The 15,188-nt window shown below is 32.3% G+C and overlaps 3 protein-coding genes and 2 non-coding genes across 7 annotated transcripts in view; 2 read left to right on the forward strand and 3 right to left on the reverse strand.

Moving 5' to 3' along the window:
* Window positions 1-6,105: 6,105 nt before the first annotated feature.
* LOC116012387 (transmembrane protein 128-like) lies at window positions 6,106-8,742 on the forward strand. Of its 3 annotated transcripts, none has more exons than XM_031251911.1 (5): window positions 6,106-6,553; window positions 6,789-7,067; window positions 8,041-8,205; window positions 8,297-8,348; window positions 8,428-8,742. In XM_031251911.1, the coding sequence occupies exons 2-5, from the start codon at window positions 6,808-6,810 to the stop codon at window positions 8,515-8,517; spliced, it is 567 nt and encodes a 188-aa protein (XP_031107771.1). In that variant the 5' UTR covers window positions 6,106-6,553; window positions 6,789-6,807; the 3' UTR covers window positions 8,518-8,742. The 3 variants fall into 3 exon arrangements, with proteins under 3 accessions (XP_031107771.1, XP_031107772.1, XP_031107770.1); XM_031251912.1 differs by having other exon boundaries at window positions 6,794-7,067; XM_031251910.1 differs by having other exon boundaries at window positions 6,106-7,067.
* Window positions 8,743-8,831: 89 nt separating this feature from the next.
* On the reverse strand, window positions 8,832-8,904 carry TRNAF-GAA. Its single transcript has one exon. It is a non-coding gene; the product is annotated as a tRNA-Phe (tRNA).
* Window positions 8,905-10,174: 1,270 nt separating this feature from the next.
* On the reverse strand, window positions 10,175-10,247 carry TRNAF-GAA. Its single transcript has one exon. It is a non-coding gene; the product is annotated as a tRNA-Phe (tRNA).
* Window positions 10,248-10,736: 489 nt separating this feature from the next.
* Window positions 10,737-13,110, forward strand: LOC116013316 (uncharacterized protein At2g34160-like). The gene is made up of 5 exons (XM_031252998.1): window positions 10,737-11,121; window positions 11,335-11,383; window positions 11,822-11,884; window positions 12,038-12,102; window positions 12,756-13,110. The coding sequence occupies exons 1-5, from the start codon at window positions 10,987-10,989 to the stop codon at window positions 12,843-12,845; spliced, it is 402 nt and encodes a 133-aa protein (XP_031108858.1). The 5' UTR covers window positions 10,737-10,986; the 3' UTR covers window positions 12,846-13,110.
* An 840-nt stretch (window positions 13,111-13,950) lies between these two features.
* LOC116013315 (adenine nucleotide transporter BT1, chloroplastic/mitochondrial-like) overlaps window positions 13,951-15,188 on the reverse strand; it is a 3,938-nt gene continuing 2,700 nt past the window's right edge. Inside the window, exons 3-4 of the mRNA XM_031252997.1 lie at window positions 14,730-14,891; window positions 13,951-14,650 (exon numbers count right to left, since the gene is read on the reverse strand). Of these exons, the coding sequence (XP_031108857.1) occupies window positions 14,180-14,650; window positions 14,730-14,891 (633 nt within the window). The 3' untranslated portion in view covers window positions 13,951-14,179. The remainder of the gene's footprint in view (window positions 14,651-14,729; window positions 14,892-15,188) is intronic.

The following is a 15,188-nucleotide window of genomic DNA, read 5'->3' on the forward strand; positions in this document are numbered from 1 at the left end:
GAGATTGCTAACAACAACAAGGTGCTTCTATTTGTAGCCTCAAATTGCTATTACGAATAATAGTTCACTATTCGTAATAGCATGTTGTTAAAAAGAAAAAAGAAAAAATATATTAAGAATAAACATATGAATATTATGAAACATATAGTAAAAGTTGACGGTGATAGATAAAAAAATTTACTATATTCATGTATTTAGGAGAAAAAGTTTAGAAGTTAGGGATAAAAAGTTCATAGAAAAAAAATCAAAATATACAAGCAACAATATAGGATAATGAAGAAAAAAATAATTCATTGAATTTTTTGAGGAAGATTGTAAAGTTTAGGAGAGAGAAAAAATTGGTAGAGTTTAGGTATGTAGAAAATATAAGATAATGAAGAAAAAATAATTTATTGAATTTAGGTATAAGTTTTATAAAATTTAAAATTTTAAATAAGGAGAAAAAAATATAGTTTAAATAGAGAGAGAGAGAGAAAAAAAAACATTCAGTGTTGGTAGAAAGAAAATTTTGAAATATTGAGGTTGGAGGTTGGATTTCAACTATTTATATTTGAGAAGGAAAAGTATATAAAAGTCTACAGAAGTTCTAAAATTAAAAAGTCCTTACAAATTCATAACTTTTTGAATACCACATGACTTTTAAAATTCTTTAAAAGTTTTAATTGAATACCACATGACTTTTAAAAACTCTTTAAAAATCTTGATCGAATACCGCACGACTTTTAAATACTCTCTAAAAGTTTGGAGGTAAAGTTTGAATTGAATACCTCCAAACTTTTAAAGTTCATAAAAGTCTTTAAAATTTTATGAAAGTCATGATTGAATACACCCCTAGTGAATTTTTGTTTGAATGAAACTAAACACTAAAAATGAAAATATCTTTTGGAAAATGATTCATTTTTCAAAGTCATTTTATTGTTTCAAACACACCCTAAATGTAAATTAGCAATTTGAGATATTTACATTTTAAATTTTGTTTTAACTTTTCTCTTTTTAAATTTTTGTAATTATAATAATAAATTAATAAATCTTAATAATAATTAGTATATAAAAATATTTACTTCTCAATCTTCTCATACTCTATAAGTTGAGATGATTTTTTTACACCCTTGAAATGAAATTATAATCAAATGAGAATTAAGAAAAAACATAAACGTTGAGAGAAAATGTATAAAAATAATAGGTGAGGATAAAAGTTATTGATCGGATTATGACAAGGCAAGTATTACTATCCGAACAAGACAACTCATGCAAATGTTTTTCAAATTCACAAATATTATGCAACATGCTAAATTGCTAATGGCATATATTATTTTTTTAAATAGCTATTAATCTCTATCAATAAAATATAAATAAATTAGTAATATTTTTTATTTCATAAAATTACAATCCGAAAAAGATAAATTAAATAAGAATTGAGACAAACTAATAATATTAAAAACTAATATTTGATTATAAAAAATCTAATATACAAAATATAAATTTGAAAAAATAGATATGGATTATTATTATTATTATTATTATTATTATTATTATTATTATTATTATTATTATTATTATTATTATTATTATTATTATTATGATCATCATCATCATCATCATCATCATCATTTTAGATGAATTATCTTTTTTTTTTTGGATTAATATGAAAAATTACCCAAAAAGTAAATAATATAATTAAACATAATTAAATTAAATTTAATGACAATAAATTAAATTTAAAATTATTTAATTGGATTTAATAGCAAAAAATACCGTGTATTTAGTTGATGGGTTTATACACTAGGAATGAAAATAAAAATCATAGTTATTGTTTGGTTGACAACTTCTTAAGACACAACTATGAGTTTTGATTACCTCTACAATTAAGAACCACATTCCCTAATTAAAAAGAGATATCATTCCATCTTATATTGGGAATTTGATTTTTAAGTTTAATTTGGATTAATGCTTTTAAATTTTTGTTTTGATTTGTTGTCATATTAGTGCTTTAGTTGTCATTATATTATGATCAATTGCTTTGATTTTTGTTTTTGTATTTTTAAATTTTTATTCCCATATAGGCCCAAGGTCATACATAACTAAATATCAATAATATTGGTAATCATTATAATTATATCCTACTACCAAATATATAAAATACTTTCACCAAAACTCACAATCATTATTAAGTATTTGATTCTCATTCCGATTCTGATTTCTATGTGCAAACCAACCATACTCATAGATGATTATATTGTATTAATAAGATAGTAGATGACTCTTGTTTTTTGTTTTGTTTTGTTCTTTTTTTTTTTTGGTGTATTCAGAGTTTTTACGGTTAAAAATAATGACTAATTTCTTCGTAGAATTGTAACTTGTAAGTCGCACTTGAAAATTTAAAGTTATTCTAAACTCAAAACAAAAAATCAAACTCTTGAAGTTTAGTTAATAATGAATGAATTTTTTTACACAGCCATGCCCGAGGTTACGGTAGATGATGAGTCATAATGCGCCATTTGATTTTGTCAAAATTAAGTGATGTAGAATTTGGCTAAAAGAGAATAAAGTTCAACTCCGCAATCAAATTTGTAATTGACACGCCAATCACGCCTCCCAATTTCCAAGAAAATTTAGCTTTTTGTTGACAAATTGTGCCACACTATCGCATAAGACTAACTTCAATAAGTAGGAGAAGGGAGAAGTCCGCATGGGCAGCTCAATTAATTATAGGGATGAAGTTTGAGAGCAAAAATTAGGAATTGAATCTCACCAGTCATAGTGTGGGATAACCTTTAAAACTGTTTATGGTTGAGTTATCATGATTTATATTCTTCTATATGTTTTGTCGGGCCTTTGGAGTTGGGGATTCAACCTTTCAGGAACAAAGAAAGGGAAAAAAATAATTTACATACTCAACATGATCCGGCAATTCCACACATGCACAAGGTGCGTGATAACTTTTTTCCATTTCTCCATTCGATAGGTATCACAAAAATTTTGATTTTACAAGGAAAAAGTTTTTTTTTTTTTTTCTTAAATACACTTTATCCCGTCATTTAAAAACTCCACCCTAAATTTTTTTTCTGAAAAACCTCCTCAAGAAGCATTATTGGTAAGAGATATATATTGTCCTTGATTTGGTTAATTATGATACATTATTATGTCAACGCTTTTCATGATGTGTTCACACTTCACAGTTCACAGGTACATTATGCCAAATTATTAGGATAATGTAGGTGGTAAAACATTTAATAAATTGAGTTTGACTTATTCATGATTTTGAATTATCTATTAGATATAAGCATAAGTTGTTGAAATTAAATCTGACAAGATTTGAGCCCTTTAGAGTTAAACAAATGTGAACAATGATTTAAAGCATTATTATAGATTATTGGGTATCAAATACACCATCAAAGTGGTGAATTTCACGAAAGTTTAATAAGGTAAGAAACTTTACTTCACCTTCAAAAGGTGAAGTCTCCCGCTTACAGGTCCTCATATCTCAGCCCTCACCTCTTAGGTGCCCACATCCCAACTCAAAAAGATTGTGAATGGCTAAATTAGGATGACTCAACCCACATCTTAGGTGGAAGGACTAATGTTTGGTGTCCACCACATTAGGTGAAGCTTTTTTACTGTGACTGCAGAGTTCGATCTATAGTCATCACTCTCAATCTACGTACCAGCGCTATACCAATTGAGCTATTCATGCGGGTGATAGGAAACCTTACCTTGGCATTGAAACCTGATGGTCATAAACCAACACGTTAAACACATGCGTGAATTAGAGATGAACTTGCACAAATTATATAAGTTTTAGAGAAATACCCTATGCACTAGTAAATTTGGCCTATGCATGTTTTTTTTGCCATGGCTCTCAAAATGGAGAGGAAATCCACAAATTTCATTAATCAATATATAAGCTGAAATGGTTGAAAATGTGTTTAAATACATAGGAAAGTAACCTAAGCTAGAAAATTTGTTAATAAGGGCTTCTAATTTGAATACTACAAAGGAAACTAAGAGTAAGCTAAGAGGCCAAATTTTAAAATTAAAATAAAATAAAGAGCAATTACTCCCATTAGGTTTAAAAAATAATATATTGAGTTAGGTTAAATGGTCTATTATATGTAACTTCTTGTTGTGTCTAAATCAAGTTGTTTTCATCTTCACCTACCTGCACGAATTAACAAATAACAACTAATTAAGTACATGATTTAATATGGAAGGGGTGGGTTCGAGTCTTAGTGGAGACGATATTGACTCTTTGTGTTTCAATAGGTTGAGAAAGTAGTTATGAACAAATATTGCATTGTAACAGAGTTAATAGTACTAAAAAAAGTATATGATTTAATGTGATTGTTTTAGTAATTAATTTAGTCTTTGAAATACTCAAAATGCACCTTTGCTTCAATGATACAAAAAAAAAATGTATAGAAAGAAGATTAGATGAGAAATGTGTAACAATTAATTCAGCCGTTATTGATGGAAATTATGGTAAATGGCTGCGGGTTGGTAAATCTTATTTAAGTGGATAGTTTATAATTTTATATTATGGATTAAATTAAATACGCATCAATTAATTTTTCCGTGTTTGACAAAATTATAAAATCTGTACCTCTTCACTTTATTTAATTTAATAATATTTCTTGAATAGACACTTCATCAGTTCAATCAATTGAAGTTGAAGCTAACAGGCGTTTGGTTCGGGGAAGGAATTAAATGAGAAAATAATTGTAATTTGGTAAAAAAAGAATAAAGTTGAAATAAAGTAGGAATTCAAATTATATTGTTCGATAGAGATGGATATAATTATTGCGAATAAAAAGGGAATAAGTGATATAAAAATTATTTTCAAAAAAAAAAGTGATATAAAAATTAAAATGCCATTGTATAATAATAATATTATAATCAATGGCAAAAAATAATTTCTTTTTTCCTTTCCTTTCCATGTTGAATTGCAATTCATATATAGAGAGAGGTATGAATTCAAATTTCACAAAAACAGGGAATTGCAAAAATAGTAAAATTATATTAAAAAATTCAATACATCATGAACTAATAAAAATATAAAATCAAATCGAATTTGAAAGTGTATAAGAATTTAAAATAGACACACTGTACAAGTTATATTATATTATAAACAAAGAAAAAATATAAAATCGAAAAGTAATTATAAATATAAAGAAATTACGAAACATGGTATACAAATTATTATATTTAACGATATTATTTGAAAACGATAACAGTTTAAAAAGAAAAGAAAATCTGATAAAAATTATAAATGTACAAGTATGATACTTAACTAATTACACTAACATATTTTATATTCTTTTTAAAATCTTATTATAATTTTTTTTTTTTTTTAATTAGAGAGCTTTAAAATAATCATGATAAGTGTCTTCTCCCTTTGCAGTTTGTGGAATGTGGATGCCCTAACTTTATGTTGGCTTGGTTAGTTATGGGCAAAGCAAACATGCGTATAGGATATGATTGCCTAGCTTGCACAAAAGACAATAAGTCATAAACATCGTATACTGTAATTAATTAATTAATTTTATTTTGTCTTTAACCAATTAAGTAATTTCCATGTTCACATGCCCAAATTACACCACGCAGATCCTTTTATACCAATAAAATCTACACATTAAATGATTATATATATACCATATTCCATATATACCAAGTTACCCAACCAACTGTATACCAAATTACCAACCAAGCCAACTTATATTTAAGTCGGGTTAATAAAGTAATAAATAATAAATATTATTTTGAATAATTATATATCTAATACGGAGTAACATATTTCGTTCTATTTTATCAGTCAATTATTTAACAATCAAATTTTTAGTTTATTTATAATAAAATATTTTAATGAAATTTTAAAAAATGAAATATCAATAATATTAAATTAATTAATATAAGAAAAGGTTAGGTTTATTTATGTTAATTGGATTATACAGATAAGAAAAGATAGATTAAGGATAGTTTTTCAGTTTTTGGACAAGACGTAAAGAAAGTTTTTTTTTTTTTTTTTTTTTTTTGAAAAAAAAAAAAGTGATGTACAAACGGTCCACGTACAACGTGACAACTTACAAGTACTGAGAAAGGAAGAAGGTTCGAACTGAAACATACATTCCTAAATTCTTAGTACAAGGAACGAATCTGGGCTTTACACAAACCCCAACTGTAAAAACACAGTTACAAAGATCCCTTCTTTGTCCTCTGTCTTGGCCGCCCTTCAATTCTCCAACCCTACCAAAGCCCCTAAAACCCCAGCGCTGTTCTTGTTTTACTCCGCATTATTTTAGCCTTCGAAGGGTCTTGTCTTCAAGAGTTCTTGAAATTTTGAGAGTTTTTTTTTTCAAGAATTATTGAAAGTTTTGGGAGTTCTTTGAAGGGATTGGAGGGAGTTCTGTAGCTTCTAAAAGGGTGTCTGGTTATGAGTAATTTTTGGATTGGGTGAGTTGGGCAGTGTGAAAGGTTTGATCTTTGATGTGGGGGTTTTGAAAATTTTGCATTTCCCCATATGGGCTTTGGAGATTGGAGCATTTGACGTTTTCTTCTGGTATGATTTTTCTTGTTTTGACTGGCAAGGCTTGGAATAAGTGATTTTCTCTATCCTGTTTTAGCTGCCATGATTAACAGATACTTGTATGGCATTGTTTGATTCTTTACCATGAATGGTTTCTGGTAGTTATGTAGAATTTGAGGTTGTTTTGTTTTTGTTGGCACTGTTTTGTTGAGAACTGAATTCTTGAGAGAAGTAGAAGTGTTTTGTTTTCTTAAAATTGTTCATTTAGCTTAGGTTGTAGCGTGAATATGTCGGGTGGATCTCCAACTGTTGGAGGTGGATACATGAGACAGAGGTACAGCCAAGGCTATGCCTCGAGCGGCGATGATCTCGAGGACGATGCTTGTTCTAGATCATTTGCACAATCGCCTTCGTGTCTGAGAACAAGGACGTGGGTTGAGGTTGTGGAGAATTGTATGTGGATAGCTTCGGCCCTATTTATCGTCTATTATGGTGATCAAGACTACAATTTCATTTACTTGTTGTGGCACGATGGTCGCGTCAGAAGGTATGCCATGAGTTTGAGTTCTTACGCTTGTTAATGTTTGCTTTTGTTCATTTTATGTTTGCTTCTTCAATTGATGCTTTGTTTCCTTGATGGATGCGTTTTTGTTGGTCTTAGACATTACTAGAACGATTATACATTAGTTGAGTGTTTCGCATAACTATCAAGCCTCGTTTAGTTTTAAATCCCTTTTCCAGACAATAGAACATTCAATTAATAGAAGCTTATGCAGATTTGTGCTCGAGAACTATGATCTGCTATCTCTTCCGTTTTCTTGGATCTTATGGAACAATAGGGGAATATAATTCTGGGAAAATTTTGTGTTAATTGTCATAATCAATTTTAGATCCTACTTATGGAGAATGACGGTCTGTTGTTGTCATTTTTTTTTTGGTCAATTTAGATTTTAGAGTTGTTTGTTCTTTTAATCTCCCTTTTTTCTTGTCAAAGTTATCATTTTTAATTTCATTTATGTTCTTTGAGGACTTGTTGTTGCCTATGGTGTAATCCTCCACCAATCCATTGATTCTGACGTTGTTTACAGTAGTTTAGCTTGTAATCTAATAAACTGATTTTTCAAGTCAACGGATAAAGATTTGTAATTTGAAGTCGTAACCAACATCTGAGTTATATTTTATACATACCATGACTTTGAATCTGAATGAAGTTTCTGGCCAGATAGAATATATAAACCTAAACTTTGCTTTTAATGGTTTATCTTTTGCAATAAAATAATGTCAAATTGGATAATTCATTGAACCTAACTATTTGACTAAAACCTAACATTTGCTGTTTTAGACGTTAATAGTTTGTAGGAAACTATCTTGGTAAAACCACACTTAATTTTGGAGTAATGGCAAGAACTTATACAAGGAAGACACAACAACAAAAGATTTACTATGTATTATTAAAGTTTTATGTTTCTTAGCTTTAGCTTGGATCGAGGAAGAACTTATTGGCTATTTGGATTGTGCAGAATACCACTATACATGGGCATGTTTGCGGTTGGATTGAATGCTATCTTTTTCTTTTATACAATTATGTTAGCGTGGGGAATCCGAAAGTCTAGCGAGAAGTGGGAAACTTCAAGTACTGCTAATCTGCCCGTTGTCACCGTTCTCGGGCTCATTTCGTTCTGCCTGTAAGAAGAATTATTGCGTTCATGTCTCTAAGAAATGCTTATCACACATCTTTGAGTTTAGTCTCTTATGAACGTGAAATCTTCGGTGCAGATTCTCTTTTGCATTGTGGCCAATTTGGAGTTTCTTGACCCTGCCTCTTGTGGTATGCCCCGGATTTTTGTGCTTCTGAGTTTTGTATCAAAATGAATTTTATTTGATGTTCAATTTTTTATATTTTGCAGTTCACTCTATTTATGGCTTGCATGGTTATATTGCCATATTTGGTTCTCGAGAGACTCAAGTCCCAAGAAGATGATTTTCGTATCGATTAGACATTGCTGGCAGGATACGTCGCTAACTTAGTTGAAGGTTTATAGATAACACAGGTACAACAAGATTATCGCATGAAAGTGATGTTTGTCGGAAATTGAAAGTACACATGAGCTTCATCTGCTACAAGTATTGTTGTACTAAGTTACTGATTGAAAGAAATGTAGATTCAGTTTGGGACAAGATTTTGTTTTGTGGGAATAGGAATGTTTTGTCTTATATGTTCATATCCTGAAAGTATGTACTAGGAAAAAGTAGTGATATAGTGCAGGGTATTGAATGCAATTAATGTGAACTAAAAATTCACAACTCGCAATGCGGTGAACGTGGATCGAACACGTGACCTTCAGATCTTCAGTCTGACGCTCTCCCAACTGAGCTATCCCCGCTTTGGTTAACAGGACTTGAGTTTAACTTTAAAACTCTTTTGATAAATATGATAAATGAGTAAACAAATATCAATAATGGGCCATCAAAAAGCCCATATTTAAATGATGTGAAATAATATAGCCCAAACAAACAAATAATAATACTAACCTATGAACCATGACATAATTTTTTCCTGATCCAACTTATCTTATTGATTTAGACCCATGAAACAGTTTCACATGAGAATTTGTCAAATGATGATGCAACACATTAATGGCAATTGTTATATAGTGTACCATGGTTCACATGAACCATGACCAAAATGACAATCGTTACGTTTGCTACGCTCCGTGGCGCGCTCAATTTTTTATTTTGTCATTGGATCGTCGAGAAAGTCAATTCTCCATCCTCGACAAGGAAGGAATGGGGACCGGGAACACTCTCGCCGCATGGACCTTGCCCGATATACACATGTAACATAATTCTTTTCCTTCTATTTAAATTCATTACATGCTTTAATTTTTTTTTATTATATATAAGAGTTAATTTCACTTTTGATCCTATGACTATTGGGGCTTGTTAATTGCAATCCAAGACTTTCAAAATTATCAATTTAGTACCTTAACTATTTAATTTTTATCAATTTTGGTCCCTCTAGCCAAATTGCCAGTCAAAACTCACTGGAAAATATTAATAGGTAAAATAATGAGGGTATTTTAATCTTTTTTACTTCTCTTTTCTTTCTTCTCCCTTCGGTCGTTCTACATTGCTTCCCTTTCTTTTTCTTTTCTTTTTTTTAAAAATACATTGCTTCTCTTTTCTTTTTTCTCCGTTGCTGAAGCTATTTACCGAATTCAATTTAATACTTACGATTGTATTGACATGCTGTTGACTAACCCAATAGTCTCAAAACCAACAGGTTGCATACAAATAAAATTTCTCATTCCAAAGAAAATAGCTTCCATTTTGGTTAGAGAAATAGCTAATGAAATTGGGTTGGATTTGAAGGCCAAGAAATGGAAAATTGGAGCCACTCCACACCCACTGTACCAATAAACAATCCTTCCTCGCTTCAGACTAATATTTTAATGTTAACTTTTGTCACATCAGATTTAATTAAAGTCTATCTTATTAGGAAGGATGTAGAGAATCTTATTTATAGTTTATGCTTCTAACCTGAAATTAACTTCAAGAATCTGGGTTTCAAGGAGCATAATATCTCTGTGTTTATGAATATAATAAAATAATAAAATGGCCACACTGGTTAACCAAAAGGGTAATACCAGATTTTGCGGTGAACGTGGATCGAACACGTGACCTTCAGATCTTCAGTCTGACGCTCTCCCAACTGAGCTATCCCCGCTACGGTTAACAAAAGGAGAGTTTTAGCTATAAAATAACATTTTCAGGTTTTCTTCGCCATATCAAAATGGTAGCTAAACAAGTAGTAAAAGAAACACAGAGCGTGTATTTAGATGAAGAGGAAAGTCGTAGTTACTATTTTAAAATGTGTACTAGATAAATTTTGTTTTTGAGTAATAGTTTACAAATCAGGCAGAAGAGATAAACTGCAATAAGAGACTTTATACAATAGACCTGATCGAAAAAGTGTTGACAAAAATTGAACTTTTGATAATTTTATTTTTGTTTTGTAAGTAATGCATACTATTGTATAGCAACTAATAATTTAATACGGAGTAGAAGATTAGTGTGTTTTTTTTTTTTTTTTTTTTTAACAGTAGAAGATTAGTTACTAGGATGTAACGTAAGAACTAAGAAGTTGGTGATGTTGTGAAATTTGTGGACAGTATTTAAAGAAGCCAAAGTACAAGGCCCAACAAGTGCAATTAATGCAAAAAGGACCTGTTGCAAAATTTTCAATTTCCTTCTTCCTCAAACAAGCTGGAGATGAATTAGGTCTAAAGAGGTTTCTAGACTCAGCGAGGCAACCCACCAAAGCTTCCCTATAACGCCTGCACATTTTTTATGCATTGATTATTATCTATAAAAGAACTCCTGATTATTGTTATAGACACCGCTAATTCATTTTCCTAGGGCTAGGGTTAGGGTTTATTGGAGCAGGGAAATCAAAAGAATCATCAATGGAGGAGATAACGGAAGGAGTGAACAACATCAACATTAGCGGAGGCGGCGGCAGCGGCGACCTTCAGAAGAAAAATCGCATTCAGGTCTCCAACACCAAGAAGCCCCTGTTCTTCTATGTCAATCTTGCTAAGGTTTACCCCTTAACACCCTCACCTCCTTGGTTTTGATATAAATGTATGTATATGTTTATATGTGCAATAGTATAGATATGAAGTTGAGGGATTGCATATGTTGAATCTGAAGTTGAGGGATTACATATTTACATGTATAGGTGTGAACAAATGTTATTGAGTATTACTCTGTTTGAATTAAAGGATTGGTCTTGTGGTCTGTGTTTTCTGCAGAGGTATATGCAGCAGCACAATGAGGTGGAGCTTTCTGCTCTTGGAATGGGTATGGCTTTATGGTCCTTGACTCCTTGTAGCTTTTCCTTCTTTTATAATTCCTAGAAGTTTTAACCCGGAACTTCAACTTCTGTGTTTCAGAGTTTATATATTCGTTATTATGATGTAACATTGCAATGTGCACAAGTATTTGGCTTGTTCATGTCTAAACTGGTTTAATGTGCTTAGGAATATAATGCTTAGCTACAATTTCTCATATGAAATTTAAATGTGTCCTGCTCAAAGATGCAGTGTGGTTGATTGCCTAATTGGCTGTTTTCGCGAGTTAGCTACGTTTCTGTTTCTGTTGCTGTTGCATATAAGAATAGTGATAATGTGGTTTTTATTTTTACTTATCTGGATGAAAGGTAGTAGTTTGGCATGACTCTTCCATGGCACTCTGAAATTATCTCTTAGTAGTCATTAATAAATCCTGTTTACATTGCAGCAATTGCAACGGTAGTCTCAGTAGCAGAAATTCTTAAGAACAATGGACTGGCAGTTGAGAAGAGTAAGAACATTTCTGAAGAAAATAGTTGTTTCCTTGCCATAACATAAGTTAGTTATTAATTATGAACAGTGAAGAATCCCTTTGAAAATCTTTATCTATTGTTGGTTTGGGTTTCTATGAAATGCTGAAGCAAATATAATGGTTGCATTGCAGAGATTATGACATCAACTGTTGATGTCAAAGATGATTCAAGAGGGCGGCCAATCTCAAAAGCCAAAGTAAGTTCTGTTTTCTAGGTTTTAAAATACTATCTACCACGTAGGGATTGGTTTAACACTTTAGGATGCTTGAAAATGTTGCCTTATATACTACTTAGCATAGGTAGTTGGTCTGTACTCTTTGAATGCGCTATGATATAATACCTACCGTACATGCAGCCTTGCTTTTTGGTACTCTAGTGGGGGATAGCGATGGGGGGATTTGAGCTACTGTTCTTTAAGTCTAAGAGGCTTCACCTTAGCTAACTAAGCTAAGGGTCACTATGGATGATTATGGATTTATGGATATGAGTCATCTACAATCAATTTACATAGGGATTATTTTCTTAAATAAGTTCAAGCTTGTTTGCACCTCCATAATTTATAATCTTTGCCGAATATGCCCAAAGTGGACTAGTTATTTAATGCATATTCTCGATAACCATTTTAAATAAGCTTTAAGTTGCATAAAAATAGATCATCCTCCATTAGTAGTGAGTTTTCCCCAATTACTAATTTATATAAATGTACCATTCAATCGCCATAATTTCTGTGGCGAACTGTTGTAGCTCATTAAATTTAAATGATTGTTGCTTGAGTGCATGGCCACCTCATTAACATTGACCAATTGATTACTTCATGAACTTGACAATCTCTGTTCTTTGCATTTTCAGATTGAGATAGTACTGGGGAAGACTGATAAATTTGATGAAATAATGGCAACAGCTGCTGAGGACCATGGAAATGGTCAAGAGGAGAATTGATGACCGCTTCAGCTTTGTCTTTTTTTTCTTTTTTTTTTTTTTTTTGGGTCTTGGTTTTCATGTATGCTTGGTTAGAGTAAGTTTAGTGTTTGGCATTTATTGTTTTAATTGTTTAAAAAAAATTGAGAACATTCAGGTCCCCAGTTTGGCTCCTGTGAGAAAGGAAACTTATCTTGTCAAAGCTATTGGTAGTGAACTTGAAAAGCAAGCGATACCTATATATCTATCTCAGAGTTTTCTTTTAAATTCATTGATTTTCGGCATTTCATCTTTGATGGATTTGATTCTGATTCCAGCTCTTATCTTTGTACTATATACAATATTAATTTAATAAATAAGTGAAGAGAAGTCATTTATGAGGATATGTAATAATGCAAAGAAATGAACTGTTGGCGCATGATACACATAGTGAGGGTTTAGTGAGACATTTTGGTATTGCTAAAACTTATGAAATCTTGCAAGAGCATTTTTATTGGCAAAAAAAAAGAAGAAACATGATGTGCACAAAGGTGTTAATATATATATGCATTGTGTATCAAAGGGCTAAATCTAGAATTATATCCCTTGATTTATATCTATTAAAGCTGAGTATGGATCCACCAAATTTGTTTAAATTGAGTCCGCATTTGTTAAAAGTGGATGGGATGCAAATTCACACATACTAGGGACCTCGATCGTGTCTTGCGACGTGGTACACGGATGATAGTTTGGTAGGAAAGCTCTACACCTAGCAAGACACATGACTGTGGATGACGGAGTGTTGTAGTCCACGCACTTATCCATGACATGCGGCCTCGAGGGTAATATAAAATTAGGGGTAGGGGGTGATGTCCAATTCAGACCATCGAACATCAACTCTATGCATGTTCTATTTGACTTCTTCCTTACTCAAATGAGTAGTGTGCTAGCAATCATTATTGCATAGACCGTGATTCACACAGCTGTATAGACCATGGTTCAAAAACACATAAAGTATATTATTCTAACTCATAATTAAAGAAATAAAAAATTGGTTTACCTACCATTTATCATATCTGTAAAATACTAAAATTTGGAGAATTGACCAAAATGTGCTGGGAGCAAAGTGTTCCATCAAGACACCATATGAAGACCAAAATTCACCTCTGCTGTTTCATATGCTTTTGATGTTCATCATAAACCAATATGAGGCTTAGCCAAAATTCAAGAGTACTAATTTCACTATAATAAAGTGTGTGAGAATACAAACAACACAACTTGTAAGTCAAACACAATTTTGTGTATTATGAGCTCTGAAAATAGATTGTTACTGAAAATCTAAATTGTGCCAGCAAAAATTGATCCATTGGCCTAACCTACTGGCCCTCTTCACGTTCGACCAATATCCTCTTGCATGCCTCGTAACACATGAAAGAAATTCCAGCAGCCGGGACTATTTTGACGCAGCTCGGTCCTAAACCCCTGTACAGTCCCGGGATCCCTTCGTGTTCAAGGACACTCACAAGGGCGTGAAGCATGTTTTGGTATTGTCGGCCATTAAGAGCCCCAGCTTGCATATGCTTCCGAGCCACCTCGAGAGGGAAAGTTGCACTACTAGAGATGGCACCCGCTGCAGACCCAATTAGGAGGGTTGCGATGTTTCCGATTTCTTCTTCTTTGAAGATCTGCTTGTAAGCCTTCCTTAGCGTGTCATACGCAAAATAATTTGTCGCTGCATATGGAATCACTCCAATTAGACTCGGAGTCAGGCCTCTATATAGCTCCGCAGGCCCTTCCTCTTTGACAATTTTCACCAACGCATCCAGCAGATTCTTGTACACGCCCCTCTGTCAAAAACTTACAAGTCAATCCAATAGCCAATAGGCAAAAACAAGGGCACACGAGAAATTAATTTGTGCAGCATACCTGAATAGTCAGCCGAGTTTTCAGAAGCTCGAGTGGGTAAGTACATAGAGTCGAACTGATTCCAGCAACGGCACCTGAAATCAGAGAAGCGGGTATAGGTAATTTGGGCTCTTCGCCGGGTTTAGGCGTCAACTCTTTTTTGACCGTGTCATAAGCAAACAACTGCAAGCATCAGAAAGCGCACGCGTTAAGCCAGAGGTGAGATAAATTACACACTATCTGATCAAGAAAAAGAAAATTAGTCTGCACAGGCTTAGCTCATTGGTTTAGTAGGCAGTATTTGGGAGAAAAGAAAAAGAAAATTAGTTACTAAGCATATTTATTGCAGCCGTTTATCATTAAATAAAACAGCCACACAGGGAGAGGGGTTTCTTATGCTACGCCTTGAGAGTTTATATGCATCATAGGCAGTGTGTGCATGTATGGTGGGTTGGGGGGGGGGGGGGGGGGGGGCATTAA

The sequence above is a fragment of the Ipomoea triloba genome, chromosome 3 (assembly GCF_003576645.1).
Source record: "Ipomoea triloba cultivar NCNSP0323 chromosome 3, ASM357664v1".
Taxonomy (NCBI): Eukaryota; Viridiplantae; Streptophyta; class Magnoliopsida; order Solanales; family Convolvulaceae; genus Ipomoea; species Ipomoea triloba.